The sequence below is a fragment of the Abramis brama genome (assembly GCF_963993115.1).
Source record: "Abramis brama genome assembly, chromosome: 9".
Lineage (NCBI taxonomy): Eukaryota > Metazoa > Chordata > Actinopteri > Cypriniformes > Leuciscidae > Abramis > Abramis brama.
In genome coordinates this window covers 33,108,557-33,124,925 of record NC_139971.1, presented here as the reverse complement: position 1 = coordinate 33,124,925, position 16,369 = coordinate 33,108,557, and the positions used below count along the sequence as shown (strand labels likewise).

Here is a 16,369-nt window from a genome sequence, read left to right as displayed (position 1 = left end):
AAAGGGATAGTCCACCCAAAAATGTAAATCCTGTCATCATTTCCCCTCATGTCGTTCCTAACCTGTATGACTTACTTTCTTCTGTGGAACACAAATGAAGAGATTTTGAAGTATGTTAGTATCTAAACAGTTTTCAGTGACCATTGACTTGCATTGTACAAACCAAAAAATACAATGGAATTCCATGGAAACTGAAACTGTTTGGTTATCAACATTCTTTAAAATATCTTCCTTTGTGTTCAGTATTAGAAAGAATTTCATACAGGTTTGGAATGACTTGAGGGTGAGTAAATGATGACAGAAATTTCATTTTTGGGTGAACTATCCCTTTAACTTTGTGTTTCTGAAAGTACAGTATACCTACCTTAGACTGAGCAGGCACAAGAAACTGTGGCGGAAAACTGATGTCTGAATTCTGGCACTCTGCAGAGAACGACACGTCCACAAGAAGAGGGTTCTCCACCTCCGTGAACTCTGATGTCATCTGCCTCACCCGGGTCGCCATTTCTATAGTGTCAATCAGTCCCGGAGCCGTCACTTTAAAGTTGACATTGTAGAATAGGAACTCGCCAGTTGCCTCATTATTGAATGTCACCTGTGTAAGCAAGGAATATGATATTTCATAGGGCATAAATCTGTTTTATAACCAAAGTAGTCTGTATTAGCATTTGTATGGGTGTATGATGGCACTTGCTTTAGCACTGTACTGGCCCTCTTTATAAGTGAAGAAGGAGAGTTTGTAGTTCTTTGTATCCAGCGCAGGCACATCAATGTATTCCAGACCCTTCAGGGAAACAATGCCGTCTGAACGATCTGGTTTGATGAGCTCCATCACAGAACGGAACCTGCACAGCAGGATAAAAAACACAATGATCAAACATAAATTATACAATGTAGCTAAGTAGAGGAATTGAATTTGCAACCGTAGCTTCAGAATTTATGATCAACGGAAGGTTTTATGACCATTACAAAGCATATCTCAAGAGGCACTGTATTGTGTGGCTGTTTTATGGGTATTTTCAGGATTAACAATGTTTATCCATGTGCAATGAGCCTGTTTATGTGCAATGCATCCAAGAAGTGTTTAGGATAATATGGCATTTTGCGGCAAATATAATCTCTGTAGGTTAATTCTAGCATCTTTATCCCTTTATTTGGAAGTCTTTGCAATAAACTTGTATTTAATTAATTGAAAAATAAGAAATAAATGATTGTGAAATACAAATATATATGTTTCGGTGTGGAGGTACCTCTGAGGTCTGGGCAGCCAGTTGTGGACAGGTAATGTCTGTGTGTGGTAGGTTTTGCATTTGATCTCTTCGGTTACTGTGCCTTCAGCCTTTGGTGGCTCAGCTGTGCCTTGCAATATGTACAGTATTCCACTGCCGTCAGGAAAGGAGAAGAACACAGAGCCCTGCACCAGAAACAAGTCACCATGAAATCAAAATTGACAGTTCTTATTTTAATGGAATACTGCAATAAATTATTTGACTCTGCACATCATTTTTTTTAAATTAATGTGCCCTCATAATCTTTAATCAAAACATCTTCCCCTCCCTCATGCAGTGACATTTTCTTGGTCGAGAAGCCATTTCATAAAATATAATTCACAAAATTAAACTTTTATTTCATGCCGACTTTTAATAAAGCAGAGGAAAGTGAAATCCTTAACAGTGGAAAACATCTCAATTTTTTTTTATCGTTGGGCATACAGTAACTTTGCCAGTCGCTATGGGATTTTTCTAATGACTATTTGGAAATTTGTTTTGAATTGTATAGTTGAATAGCTGTTTCAAGAATAATGAATGGAAAGAGCCTTCATCTTGTGTAGAGAGTGCCATACCTCATGCCTCTCCCCGTCTGCAGTCATGACCAGAGGCTTGTATGTGATCTCATAGGTGTTCTGCTGTGAAGGCTCAATGAGGAGAGTGGGCGGCCCACTCCAGTGCTCTCCCTCTATGACACATTTCAGAGTCCAGCGCTGGTTAATGCGGCTGGGCAGAACCAGAGACTGAGTACACTGACTGCGCACCTGACATACGAAATTCGCCACCTGCTCAAACGAAAGAGAAAGAAAGCAAGAAAAGTGACACAATGAATAGTCCTGGATTTAACTTTAACATTTTTATCAGCACATCTATTATTAGTAAATATACATGGTTGCAGTACTCATTAAAGAAAATGGTTCCAGAGTCACATTACCTCTGCTGCGACCTGCGGGACAATGCAGGAGCCAGTAAGGGTGAGTTTTAACGGTTTGCCCCCCTCTACAGCACAGCAGAGACCATCATAGCGCAAATCTTGACTCAGCTCCGTAGGGGCATAGGTCACTTCAAGAGATACTTCCGTCCCTGGGGTCATGTAGCCCTCAGCAGGGAAAATTGTGAAATCAGGAGCAAAACCCTTTACATCCCACTTGAATCTGAAGAGAACAAGGAAAAGCTGAAGATGCAGAAATACAAATATATATTTCTATTTGAGTCCATTTCATATTTTGTTACTCAGATTTATTCATTTATAGATTCAGCTACACATTTTAGATGCAAACAGTCACTGAATTGTGATTACGCATGAATGTGTACCTCGCACCAATGTCTCCTGTGTTCTGCATGATAATACGACGGGTGGCTTGGCAGCGCTGGACCACAGCTCCAAACTGCAGGTAGTCTGTGTCCAGTCTGACCTCCACCCCCTGGCAGCTGCCCTTCATGACCAGCAGAGGGCGAATAGCACCTAGACACTCCAGATGCAGCTCCTCTATGAAGGGAGGCATGCGCTGTTCAGGAGAAAAGAGAAGCTCCACCACACAGCGGCCGCCCCCCTCTTTAAGTGTCACCGCCCCCTCTGGACGAACAGACAAGATCTGAAAAAGCCCAATGATTCTTTTTAATGTATAGAGTGCAGTGGAATGTGTGCATGTTTTCATATACACTCAGGTCCACAAGTCTGGGACTACATTGTAACATTGATCATGTGACTGATTGTACTGAAGGTCAGATTTAAGCTCAAGATTTAAGATCTATGAGCTCTTTTGAGCTCTTTCACTCAAGTCTATGAGATTTTACAAAATTATTTATTCAGCAAGGATGCATTATATTGATCAAAAGTGACAGTACAGACATTTACAATGTTACAATAGATTTCTATTTTAAATAAATGCTGTTCTTTTGAACTTTCAATACATCAAAGAATCATAAAAATATTAAGCAGCATAACCGTTTTCAAGATTTATAATAAGAAAGTTTCTTGAGCAGCAAATCAGCATATTAGAATGATTTCTGAAGGATCATGTGGCAGTGAAGACTGGAGCAATGATGCTGAAAATTCAGCTTTGCCATCATAGGAATAAATCAACATTTTAAATACATTAAAATTAGTGCTGTCAATTATTTATTTAGTTTACTAATTAATCGCACATTTGTCTTTAATTAATTGTGATTAATCACACCTAACATTAAAGTTCATTTAACTAATTTACGTTCATTAATTTAAAGGTAGGGTATGGGATTTGCAAAACGGCCAGCAGATTTTGAAAATACACATCTCAAATGGTCCTACCTTCTTTCTCCAACGCTGGCCCTGACTCCACCCATTCGAAGAACATGGACGCGCAATGGATGGGAGGGGGATGGGGGGAGGGGGTACGACCGTTTGATTGATGAACTTACTGTCCAATGATTCTAGGTGGTCTTGGAAATGATTGGCTGGAGTTTTTCGAGTCCTGCCCGTTCCACAGATGATTAAATTGCTTAATTTTCATTTCAGTGCTTCTAACTCAGTGGCTGTAAGTGGGTTAGGAATAGGATTTCAAATGATTTTTAAAAAATGGACAAAAAAGAGAATCACATACCCCACCTTTAACTAATTTACAAAATGAGAATTTTTACATAATTGTGTTTTCGTCCGTTCAAGCACGAAAGAGGTGGCATTCTGTGCAGGCCTTCGGGTGTTTATTCACAGAGAACCTCTTCACAAACAGCGTGCCAGTACAAATTTTTGTTATTTTTTTGTGTCTTATCTCACTTTAATGGTTTAATAGCACTTGAATGAATGATAGCGTGATCATATACTGTTGCACCGCAAAAGGATGAAAGAAAAAAAACGGATGCTGAGTTAATTACGTTAAATATTTGTAACGCGTTAAACTGAAAAAAATTATTGCATGCGTTAACGCATTAATTTTGACAGCCCTTATTATAATAGAACATTTATTTTAAATTGTAATAATATTTCACAATATTAATGTTTTACTCCAAAACATTAGAAAATCTTCCTGACCCCAAACTTGTAAAAAGTAGTGTATAAGAGAGTGCATGTGCACGTGTTACCCTTGAGTCCTGGAGAGAGTTATCAGAGTGTCTGCAAAGACAAAAAGTCATGGAAGAGTGGCTGTTGTTCACCAGAGGGACCAATTTCTGACTTCGCTGCCCAATCTGCAGAGCTCCAAAATTGACCACCTTATGTGCTGAGTCCTCTAAATTAATCTAAGACGAAAAACAGTAAAGGATGAATATCTGTACATCAGGATGCAGAAAAGTAGGATCATTCAAATCTCCAAAACCCTCTTTGTCACCTTCATTTCAGTGCCCTGTCCCAGGATCTCCACTACTTGTTTGGCACACTTATTCATCTCAAAAACCACCTTTTCGTGGTAACGAACTGCTTTGCGTGGGTAGAATGAAAAGAGAACTTCTACAGAGCCGCCTGGAGGAAGGACTTGAGGGGTGAAAGTGACCTCCAGGACAGGTGTGTTGGAGAACAAACAGTCTAGACTGAATAAATAACATCATATTATAAAAGCAAACCATAAAATTTCACTTTACACATTTTAGAACTTGAACATTATCATGCAAAACAAAAATAGTTTCTACCTGATTCCTTTGCTGCTTCTATTGCTAATCACCAGTGTGTGTGTAGCAGGTACCATACCAACACAGTATATGAAATGCATTCCAAAGTGGTGCTTGAGGAAAGAAAATTCCAGGTCTGGAATCATAGCTGAACCCATCAGGGCACAACAGAATGTCGGTCCATTCTTTATCTACAAACAGAGGAAAGAAAGACAACCAATTATAAAATTGAAAATAAAACTAATTATGTAAATGAGATGGGGACAATAAGAACAACAAAAAGGACAAGGTCTACCTTAATGGAAAAAGTCAGATCTTTAAGCACACATTTTCGCTGAGGGCAGAAGGTCACGGTACAGTAACTCTGTCCACCTACAGCCACCGTGTCCAATGTAGGTTCCACTTGCAGGTGGGGCTGCAGCGTTGCAGGCCCAGATAGATCATACTTAACATCTAAACTAAACTTCCCAGGATTAGACACCACAAACGTACATGCGGATTTATCGTTTAGCTCCACCTATTCAGGGAACAGATGACAGGAATTGGCAAAAAGCTTAATCAAAATTTTTTGGCTGGAAATCTGCCAAAGACGAATCTTTCACACAACATACCGCCACACACACACTTTGCATTCATAACGGACTTCACATAAATTTGTACCTGTTTGAAGTCAACCGGATGGATCTGATGTGATGAGAGCTCTGTGATGGATCCCTCAGGGCTCTCATATCGCACATGAGCATTCATGCTGCAACACTCTCCCTTCACATTCATGGTCAGCGACTGGAACTTCCTCCGCACTGTCACCACTAGATTAAAAGCCACATGTCCCTCACGAGTGGGAGTGATCCGTATGACCATCGGGATCCTGTCAGAGGCAGATGTTAAAGGGTGTAAACAAAACCAGTGCATAAGATCAAACGGTGTAAACTTTATACAAATATAATAACATACTTATCTTTGGGTGGAACTGTTCCCTCCATAGGCTCTACCACTAAGCTGTCCTGGTAGCCTTCAGAGTGGCATGAGGACTCTTGGACCATAAAATGGAATGGTTGATCATCTCCATTAACCACAAAAACAGTCTGATGAGCTTCAAAACCTGCACATAAAGGCACATGGATGCCCCTGGTGAAAAGACTGGCATGTGTTACCCATAACTTCAGAGTAAAATAATCACATCAGTAACTATCTAGATCAGTAGCTGTTATCATTTACAAGAATATCTCAGTATTGATTTTCCAATGTTCCAATGTTGTTTTGGACTCCATTAACATTCATTGCATGGACAAAAACAGTAGAAACATTCTTCAAAATATTCTGTTGAAGAATATAGCACATCGTGAGGGTTAGTAAATGATTACAGAATTTTTATTTTTGGCTGAACTATCCCTTAACATGTCAGAATTTAGCTTTTTTTTTTAACCTCACCTAGTAGCAAGCTGCCCAGATTGAGGTGGGCTCGATCAATATAGACTATAGGCTCATTAGCAGAGCCCACCAGCAGAAAGGGCAAAGACAAGTTGAGTTCAGGAATTAAGAAGGTCCAGAAGGATTCCACTAAATCCAGGTGAAGAACCTGGTACTCAAATGAGGCCTGAAAACAACAGAGATGAATCTTTGATATTGATGCATCTGACCAGCAGAATATTTGCACCATGATTTGTTAGAATAAATGAAACACCTTTGCTTCTTTTCCCGGCTGAATGGACTTGTTTGGTGTAAGGCAGTTGAAAGGAGATTTGCCTGAGTCGTTGCATCTCCAGATGAAAGAGTATGGCTTGTTTGTGGGATTAATAATACCAAATTCCCTGAGAGAAAATAATCTATTCATTATTTCTGTATAATATCACTCACTCATTTATTAAATCAGGGACAAGACTGTCAGCATATTGTATATATATAGTATATAGAGTACAGTATATACACTACCATTCAGGGGTGCATTTCCCATACAATGATGTAACTCACTGCTTAACCTTCATAGTACGAAGGTACGCATCTCGCATCTCTCTCTCTCTCTCTCTCTCTCTCTCGATAATTAATTAATTCAAATAAATGCTATAATTAATTAATTCAAATAAATGTAATCACACCACTTTATCTCCAATTCAAAGCGGGCAGAATGCTAGATCTAACGAACCGTAACTGATGAAAATAACCATTAATTTTACCCTTCCGATCAAATATTTGCGCTCAACGTCAATAACGGCTTTAAGTTGTCAATGCTGGCAAATAACCATGGTATAAGCGAGATAATTAATTTTAATTATTTAATCAAGTTAACATGCAGTATTTGGCGTAGAGCTGTAGTTCCAACCATGTAGGTTTGCGACGCTGTTTGCAAATGTTCACTGAATCTATGGTTTGGAGACACACCAAATCGTTCAACTATGTTGGTAACGACGGAACTTGTGACTATAGTAGATTAACAATGCTTTTGGGAAACGCACTCCAGTTTGGGAAAGGATGCATTAAATTGAACAAAACTGACAGTAAAGACATGTATAGATTTGCAAAAGATTTCTATTTCAGATAGATGCTGTTCTTTTGAACAAACTATTCATCAAAGAATCCTGAAATTACTGTATCATGGTTTCCATTAAAATAATACATATTATATAACAGTTTATGGTTTATTAATCAAACTCAGAACTATCCATTTTATAAAATGTCTTACCTGCGGACAGAAGTGCCAATACCCACTGAGGTGAACTCAATAACCCTGGTATTGGGGTCCACAGTGAGCGAGCTGTGGGGCTCAGGCATCCGCCTGTTTCCAGTCAGGTAGTCTGAATCCTTAAGGTGGAAATGACAGTATGGCAGCAAACTGCGCCCACTTACGGCGATTACTGGACTCTGCTCGTCCTTTAGATTAGGGATGCTACAATTTGAAAACAGTTTGTAACTGAGCAGTAAATCATAATCAGCAAATTTCAGAGAGTGTTAGTAATTCATTAAATCTGACAGGCGAATAATACATTCTACGCGTCTATAAATACGAGTGTCTGACCTGCAGATCAAACTGGCCTCAAACTCAGCCACTTCCAGAGGGGAGAATCGGATGTGGAAGGTTTGACTCGCTCCTGGATTGATAACCCCTATACCAGGATCAACACTGAAGGGAGGAAGCTCTGGGTCTCCAAGCAGTAGAGAGGACACACTCTGCAGAGAGCTTGCTGGTCTCTCTGGTGTCCTACTGCCTTGAGCCGAGCGAGAACTCCTACCTGATCCATCAGATATATTACTATTACATTAATACAGTTTTTTTTTTTTACTTGCATCAACTGACTATGTAAAAACATAAAATTCAGTAACATGTAACAAAATGCATCAAACATTTTTAAGGTTTACCTCTATTTTCAAAGCATGAAGTCTTCCCACATGTCTCCATTAGAACCTGCCAGGAATACTCCATCTTAACACTGCCTTTGTTCTCCGTCTGAAGCCTAACAAACATATCATCACTTATGAAAACATTCATCTGTCCAAATGAATTTCCTAGCTATCGAATGAGTGCATTTAAACTTACTGAAAGACTCTGGTCTGATACAGCATTGTGTCTTTGAAGCGGATGGGCCCAGTATCACATTGGTATTTGACATAATCACAAGAGGCGCTAACCATGAGCTCCATCTCTCTAGAGGAGTTCTCCACCACAGAGTGAGGAGGCTCAGGGTCTGTCGCAACAATCTGATCACAGAACAGGGATTAGATTATAAGAATTATATCTTCACTGTAAAGTTAGTTCTAATTTAAGACCTTTAAGATAGATGGACAACACAGGCTTCCATAGTAAAACCCCAACTATTTAAACAATTATTTCATTGTAATTGTCACTTCATGTCTTGCAATTGTGACTTATTTATTAATTGCCATTTTATATCCCCATTGCAACTTCCTATTTAATAACTGACTTTATTTCTCACAATGTGACTATTTCTTATTTTAAATTTTGTCAAAATAGTGGAATTTAATGAACTTTATCAAATGTGCAGATCAAATGTGCAATCTTTTTCTAGATGAACTACTGCATTTGCTTTATTATAATTTGTGCTATTATCATCTCTATAACTGATACTACAAAACCCACCTTCCGTTTGTTTGGCTGTTGTGACGACTTGTCTGCATCCACCCATTTAACAGTCCTGTGACAATCATCCCAGTCTGGGACCTGGTCTACAAGCTGCTGAAAGGTAATACTGCTGAGTTTACATTTTATAGTTTGTGCATTCAGCACAATTGGCTGCTCTGAGCAGAAGGTCACAGTCACAACTTTGGAGCACTCGGCATGCAGGTGGCCAACTTGTGGAGAAAAACTCAGCTGTGGGCCATTGGGCAGCCATTCAAAGCGTAGCACCTTGGAGCTGCTTGGGTTTGTCATGGTCAAAGTTTCTTGATAAGTGTGGCCCACGTGACAATCTCCGAAATCCATAAGGTCAGACGGACCTGAGAGGAGCAATCAAAAGGGATAATTACCGTATAATACTACATGGGTATTGAAACCAAAAATATCTATAAAATAAATAGCACAATTTTTATTTTAATCATGCTTAGGAATGTTTGAAATATTCAAATATTCGAAAAGTTAGCAACAATGACAGAATATCCAGAACTTACAGTAGCACAGGAAAAATTTCTGTCCTATGCATTACTTACTTTCAATACTGTCCTGCTGAACCTTGCTGCCAATGTTGTCCAGGATGATGATGTCATGGTAACCCTCGCCCACAAGCTGCACCACTGTCTGATCATACTGGTTATCCTTTAACATTAACTTCATGCTGGCCTCAAACTTCTGAGCCACCTTTGGATGAAAGCCGACTTGGAATTCTGCTTGTTGTCCAGTCATGAGGATCAGAGAGGCTACATGAGCTAGCTGTGCCTCTGAAGAGGAACAAAAATGCATACATACATTTGATTTTAAAATATTTTTTGTTTGCATATCTCATTCTAATGTTCTCTTTGCTTCAATTTATCATTTCCTGTCTCCAGCTAAATGTTTATACACAAGTCATGGAAGAAATAACATTTTGTTCCTTCTCGTACAGCACTCCATAAAAAAGTAATAATCATAAAGCTTGAAATGACTTAATTAAATTTTAAAATATTCTTCAAGTTTATTACACAGCTCTCTAGAATACATGATTCTGATTGGTCAATGGTGCATTGTTTGGTCAAACACGCCTGCTTGACATCAGGGTACTGATTATTCTGTATTTTGTGATAAACCAGTCTCTAAATGATCCCTTACATAACCTATAAACAATGATACCCAATTTAATGAAATGGAACAAGGTCCAACAAAATCTGCTGCTGTTTGTGTTGATAGTTTCATAGCTGTTATTTGGAGAGCAAGACATAACAACATTGTGCAGAAATTACAGTGGGAACACATTTCATTTGTGTTTAAGGCTTGCCTTTTCCGGGATTGCTTTCCGTGTGTGAGGAGGCCAGTCTGCATACAGTGCCAGGAGCAGCTTTTAGAGTGAAAACTTCCAGGTGACACTGTAGAACAAGGCTAACCTGCAAATACAATGGGAGAATGGATTATTCCAATGAATATTCAAGTTAGAGAAATAGCAATTCAGTCATAAACTAATTCTGATCTTACCTGTGCTGGCACATTGCCATTGTTCTTGATCACTAATGGAAGAGTCTGCCCTCGTCCCACCAATAAGCGCTTAAACTGTAGCACTGGCTGACCTCGATTAGTCCTCTGAACAGGTCTCAGAACAGTGATGCTGGGCAAGTTGCCTTCACCCATTAGATCAAACACGAGAGCTTTGGGTCTGTGGGCAGAAGTTTGATTGTGATACAAAACAGAACGAGTAAAGCTTCAACATACTCTAAACAACCATCTAAGTTCTCAGTTACCTTGTGTTCACTTTCAGAACTGCCTCGAACACTGCGTGATATGTGTTCATAGTCAAAGGAGAAAAGGTGACTGTGGCAAAAGCATATGAGTGGCTGGGGATAGACATCTTTGCAGGGGTCAACTCAAAAACCTCTGCATTGTGCATTGTCATCTGGAATGATCAAAAACAGGTTAAGCAAAAATTAGCCCATTAACAGTTAAAATTTTTCAAAATATAAAAACGCTATAAAATTCTTACATATTCTGCAGAATAATGTAAATAGTGTCAGAACCACCTCTCACAAACACACCTTGACTGTTTTGATCGCCAGGCTGAGTTCACAAGACACTTTTCCTGGATTGGTCAGCCGAAACCTGGCTTTGGCTGACTGACCCACCAGTACATTGTTGAAGACAAACTTGTTCTCGTCCTGTACATAGACACCCATACTGTCCCGGTATTGCTCACACTGCAGCATGCTACTGTTCTTACAGATGCGGTGCTCCTCAAAGATAGAAGCTATGTCTGTACTTGCTATTCCTGTAAACAGTATTGAAATCTAAATGAAGACTGTCACCAAAAATTATTTTAAGAACTTTAAGATCCTTTCTTTTTTTTAACAGCAATATTTGTTTTTCATGTTTCATATGTATTTCTCAATTCATTCACACATTATTCATGAGACACTAAGCCAATAGGCAGAGCTACACCATGAGGCCCACTGAGCCCAGAGGTGGAGCTGCACCACAGGACCCACTGAGCACTGGGGTGCACCTGCACCATGGGGACCATTGAGCCCAATGACATGCACCATAGGAAGATATTTGTGGGTAGATTCAATGTAATCAAAATAATGGGTGGCTAATATAAAATAAAGTATTTCAAGACCAGGTTATGACTGTTATGAATTTTAACAAGCGAGTATATATTTTATAAATTAAATTAGTTAATTAAAATTAAAGTTCCTCTCTATACTTATCAGGACAATTTAAGTCATTTGGCAATCCTTTGGGTGATTTATAGAAAATAAAGTGATTAGATTACTCCATCAAAATCTACCATCAAAGAAAGAAAAAAATCATAATCAGAGAACATACTTCACAGAACTTTATATCTACTCATTCATAGTAACAAACCTGGCATACAAACTTCTGTTACTAGCTTGTATGGAATTCCATCTGGGTTGTCAGAGGGGTCTCTGTCAGTGATGTCTATTGCTAGACATTCCTCCCAACTACCTACATGCTCTGCCTTGCAATCCACAGTAACTACTTGTTGGGCTCCAGGTGCCAGAATCCCAAAGCATGGAGACAATGAGAAAACACCACATGTCAAATGTATCTGTAAAAAAACAACAACATGCATATAAAACAGAATTTGTAATATATTACATGTAATGTACACTCCATTAAAACTGTAAAAAAAAAAGAAATATTGTTTCTTACCTGTGAAATCGTGCCAAACTCATTCTGCACAGTGTTTCGTGATTCATTGGCACTGGATGGTTTTGCAGCATAATTGTCTTTTGATGGTTTCTTACTTCCCAAGCTTAAAAAAAAAAAAAAAAACAGGAACCAGAACATTTAATATTTAACATAATTTCATTTAATTTCATTTAATTATAAACAATAGCCATACCCTCTCCTCTGTGAAGGAACTGGGGCGTTTTTACACATCCTAATGTAGAAACGCATCTCAAAGTTGCCTTTATTCTCCAGAGTGAGAGTCTGTTTTTTACGTGAGCCGCACACAAGTGGGCCCAAGTTGATATAATTAGTGGGACTGATACTATATTTGGAGAAAAGTGCCTGGACTGACACTTTGATTGGTAAAGTATTAATGGTCTCGCCACCCTCCAAATTGGGCTCAATAACCTATTCAGAAAATTCAATAAAATATATTAGTTTAGTTTTTGATGACAGTAGAGCTTAAATGTAAAAAATACTGCATGGTAAAGAATATATTAAGTGTTAAGATTGTGTAAGGTGTAAAGACCTGACAGCAAAGGATTGGGCTATCTCTGATGGACATCTCCTTGTTGTGGTGGTAAATAATCTGGACATTGCTGGGTTTATTGTTGGGGCGTAGAGAGCCCTTCTGAGGAGTGATGGAGAATATTGAGTTCAGATCTGGCATTCCTGGCTCTGTGGCCACCAGTGTAAATCTGCAAGTTGATATTGGAAAGAAAATTATTTACAAAAAGAGACAAAAGAGACATTACAGACATATGTGATGTTATTATTTTTATAAAAATAGAAACATATGATTAAATATCTATATAGTAACTTACTTAAAGGCTATGTCATATTTGCCTTTGTTTTCCAACTTAATTGACCGCTTGACCTCTTCTGATACTTTGATTGTTCCAAAATCTAATGAACCATCAGAATCTACAACAAATACAAAAAAAAGCATGAAATGAATAAAATAATAGTTCAATTAAAAATGAAAGTAGACAGAAGTTTCTTTCTTTAAATACATACATAACATACATACATAGACTTTAATGCTCTGCCTTGACGTTTTAAGCTTAATGTTGATTAGTCGCTGATCGTGGCCTATAGAGGGCTCAACACGATAAGAAATCTGTTCACTTTAAGTGGAACAGTGAAAAGTGCGAAGTCCACTTTTACGCTCTGACAAATAAAAAATAATGACAAATAAATGCATAATCCGAGAGCATTCCACAAGATATATTTGATTATACCATCTGGATCCTCAGTATTGATCTGGTGAACGCACGTTTTAAACAGCTTATTGTACACGTAAGTTAATCGCCGTTCTAAACTAATGCGCTGCTGCATTGAAACGCAGACACATACAGACAGAAGCTTAAACATCACGTGCAGATCGCGCGCACAGAAACATTCAGTAGGGCAGAAATGTAGTCAACACTGTTCTGTAATACATCAACAAAATACCTTAGAAACTGAAAAGTTCTAGCATATTTTCTTAGTAACTAAAACCCACAGCTTCACTATTAGTAGAGAGACACTGCCAGGTAGAATTAATTCACATGCAATCGCTCTCTCACTAATGCATTCAGATAAAGTGTTACTTTATCTGTATCTGATTTAGAACGAGCATTCGAGTCTCAGCTCAAGATTCAGGCTTATTTGTTCATTATTTACATCATTAGCGACTAGTCGACGTCGACTCGACTTTAAACACATAAATGTCGACTTAAAACAAGCTGAAGTCGTTTAACCCCTAACATATAACATATACACATTTAAATCACACGTTTGGAACAACATGAGGGTGAGTAACTGATGACAGAATTATCATTTTAGTGTTAACCATCCCTTTAACATATTATTTGCTGCTGGAAAATGTTATGATGTGATGAACCAATGAGCTAACTGTTACCTTCTGGAATGGTTATGTCCAACGCAATATCATAGGCCTCTGCAATAATCTGAATGCTCTCTGAATGTTGAACGATGCCAAGAATGTTCTCCACATCTGTCACCTGGTAAACAAACATGCCTTATCAGGCAAATGAACACAAACCAATGCATACTGAGTACAATACCAATTATAATTACACTGACTCTTCATCTCCAGGAAATCTTCACATTTGTAAACATTGCTGCAGTACCTCTAAACAAATGGATCTCTTCAATTTAATGGGGTTCTTCGCTATAAAATGCATGTGTAGGTTGAAGTCAGAATGAGGCATGATGATGCCCTGGTTCTGAGACACGCTGAATTCATCCCCAAGCATCTCCAGACCCCTCAGCCTCCAAGCAGCTGGCATAAGGGTGTTATTGCTTAAACGCAAACTCCGGGTTTCTTTCCTGTAGGAAAAGTGTGAAAATTAATGAAAAGGATATTGTCATCTGAAGTATTTCTGATTAATAACAATTAACAAAAAGTCAATTATTAGTTAAATAAAAGTGTTTCAAGCAATAATCACATTCCTAGCTAAAGTAAATGTAGTAGACCTGTATGGTGGAGTTTTGTCAAACTGGAGCAGTTTGCGGTCCAGCTCCAATTCAGGCTTGACTCCTACACAGGAGAGATGGAAAACAACAGGCTCTGGGTTCCCCTTGATACAGAACACCACACTGTCCTCTATATGTTTGGGGGTATTTGGGTATGCCCAGACCATTAGTACCTGCCAGGGGAATATTAATGACAATAATGACAGGAGAGTTTGAGTAAAAGCCTGGTGTTAAACAGAAGGCTAATGTTATTGTACAGATAGTAGTGAGTATCAAGGTGTGCACATTCAAAACCTAATTTGGGATTCAGGTGATGGACCGCAACAAAAAAAACAAAAACAAAGGAGGAATGTGTCCGCACAATGAAATTAAAGCTCCAAAACACTTTTAATAAACATAAGAGACTGTTAAGTGTATTTGGAGCATTTACAGCTCATTTAAAATATTTTACATATTTAAAAATGTTTTACAGCTCAAACAAACACAGAATTTGTGCAATAAGAAATATAAATGTGCATACTTTTCGCTCATTGGGTTCCAGTGTCATATTTGGAGGGTCAAGAAGGAAAGTGGTGGCCTTGGTATCATGTTTGAAGCAAAAATGGATCTCCGCCTTCATTGTAGAATTGTTGTGAATTACAAACTTATCCATGTTCTCAGGATATTTTCCTTCTTTAAACCTGGGTCAGGATAACATCATTTATATTAATAAAGACCTAATATAGATAAGCATTTATTATCAAAGAGCTTTAACAGAAAAGTACTGTTAAGACAACCAATAATGCAAAAGGGATAGTTTGGCACTAAATGCCAGCACCTGTCCCTGGTCTTTCCACACAGTAGAGGTCCAAACTCATACAGCTTCGACTGGATAATGTAAGTCTTTTGGAGTCCACTCTCAGGCCGCAGGATCTTTTTGCAGTGTGCAAACACAATCCTATTAAATAAACACATAGGCGCTAATTCATTCATGTCTAAGTTCAATGATAACTTAATTTCCCTACTGAAATGTCACTCACTTGGGGTCGTTGCTTATAGATGGGTAAGCACAAATTCCTCTACAGTGTAGCTGATAACATCGCTTGGTCCCCATCACCTCAAAGCTGAAAGTCTGATCAAATTTTCCAAGAACAGAAGAGTAAAACCTTATCCTTAGGGTAACTGCTCCATTTGGTGGTACAATCCAGCGGAAATTAGTGAGTCTGTAAAAGAACGAAATATTTCAAGAATTCAGAATGAAATGGTTCTATTTATTTGTGATTGTATATGTGCTTAACATGTGTGAAGGACCCCCTGTACCCTTTGTTGTATTCTGAGTTGGGTTCTTCAGAAGGTATAATCTGGCCAGGTTTAGGTGTGTTAGTAATTGCCATGCCTTCCTGCAAGACGTCAAGTATATTGTTTTTAATTTAGATCAGACAAGTCTTTTTCTTCGTTCAAATTAATGTTACATTTAAATGACAAGACTTTAGATATGTAAAAGAGTTTCTTCGAGACTTTAGTACCTGAGCAGCTTCTGAGCTCAGGTCTGCTTCTTTCTTCTCTGACACGTCGTCACAAGACATGGGCATCAAAAAGGTAAAACAGCTGCTGGACAGCTCTGTGTTGGGCACTGATCTCATCTTAGGGTATGGGACTATGGAGAATATTATAGGTGGTGGGATGGGTGGACCTTCAGGTCCTAACCCTAGCCCATCCAAAACCTGTGAGAAAA

The 16,369-nt window shown here is 38.5% G+C and overlaps 2 protein-coding genes across 2 annotated transcripts in view; one reads left to right on the top strand and one right to left on the bottom strand.

Moving 5' to 3' along the window:
* The window catches only part of LOC311089526 (hydrocephalus-inducing protein homolog), a gene marked incomplete at its 5' end in the record, with an annotated part of 145,440 nt that overhangs the window by 49,986 nt on the left and 79,085 nt on the right, over window positions 1-16,369 (top strand). The gene's annotated exons all lie outside the window — the stretch shown is intronic.
* hydin (HYDIN axonemal central pair apparatus protein) overlaps window positions 1-16,369 on the bottom strand; it is a gene marked incomplete at its 5' end in the record, with an annotated part of 52,575 nt that overhangs the window by 3,952 nt on the left and 32,254 nt on the right. The window contains 37 exons of the mRNA XM_084125140.1: window positions 365-595; window positions 695-845; window positions 1,251-1,414; window positions 1,844-2,053; window positions 2,203-2,422; window positions 2,583-2,863; window positions 4,329-4,484; window positions 4,574-4,772; window positions 4,872-5,041; window positions 5,146-5,367; window positions 5,511-5,718; window positions 5,805-5,952; window positions 6,282-6,447; window positions 6,535-6,661; window positions 7,531-7,734; window positions 7,864-8,077; window positions 8,205-8,299; window positions 8,383-8,543; window positions 8,944-9,299; window positions 9,510-9,737; window positions 10,271-10,376; window positions 10,465-10,687; window positions 10,728-10,879; window positions 11,019-11,248; window positions 11,845-12,049; window positions 12,154-12,256; window positions 12,347-12,582; window positions 12,704-12,872; window positions 12,999-13,098; window positions 14,078-14,180; window positions 14,310-14,508; window positions 14,656-14,828; window positions 15,176-15,335; window positions 15,473-15,592; window positions 15,675-15,857; window positions 15,955-16,034; window positions 16,161-16,358. Of these exons, the coding sequence (XP_083981266.1) occupies window positions 365-595; window positions 695-845; window positions 1,251-1,414; window positions 1,844-2,053; window positions 2,203-2,422; window positions 2,583-2,863; window positions 4,329-4,484; window positions 4,574-4,772; window positions 4,872-5,041; window positions 5,146-5,367; window positions 5,511-5,718; window positions 5,805-5,952; window positions 6,282-6,447; window positions 6,535-6,661; window positions 7,531-7,734; window positions 7,864-8,077; window positions 8,205-8,299; window positions 8,383-8,543; window positions 8,944-9,299; window positions 9,510-9,737; window positions 10,271-10,376; window positions 10,465-10,687; window positions 10,728-10,879; window positions 11,019-11,248; window positions 11,845-12,049; window positions 12,154-12,256; window positions 12,347-12,582; window positions 12,704-12,872; window positions 12,999-13,098; window positions 14,078-14,180; window positions 14,310-14,508; window positions 14,656-14,828; window positions 15,176-15,335; window positions 15,473-15,592; window positions 15,675-15,857; window positions 15,955-16,034; window positions 16,161-16,358 (6,651 nt within the window). The remainder of the gene's footprint in view (window positions 1-364; window positions 596-694; window positions 846-1,250; window positions 1,415-1,843; window positions 2,054-2,202; window positions 2,423-2,582; window positions 2,864-4,328; window positions 4,485-4,573; window positions 4,773-4,871; window positions 5,042-5,145; window positions 5,368-5,510; window positions 5,719-5,804; window positions 5,953-6,281; window positions 6,448-6,534; window positions 6,662-7,530; window positions 7,735-7,863; window positions 8,078-8,204; window positions 8,300-8,382; window positions 8,544-8,943; window positions 9,300-9,509; window positions 9,738-10,270; window positions 10,377-10,464; window positions 10,688-10,727; window positions 10,880-11,018; window positions 11,249-11,844; window positions 12,050-12,153; window positions 12,257-12,346; window positions 12,583-12,703; window positions 12,873-12,998; window positions 13,099-14,077; window positions 14,181-14,309; window positions 14,509-14,655; window positions 14,829-15,175; window positions 15,336-15,472; window positions 15,593-15,674; window positions 15,858-15,954; window positions 16,035-16,160; window positions 16,359-16,369) is intronic.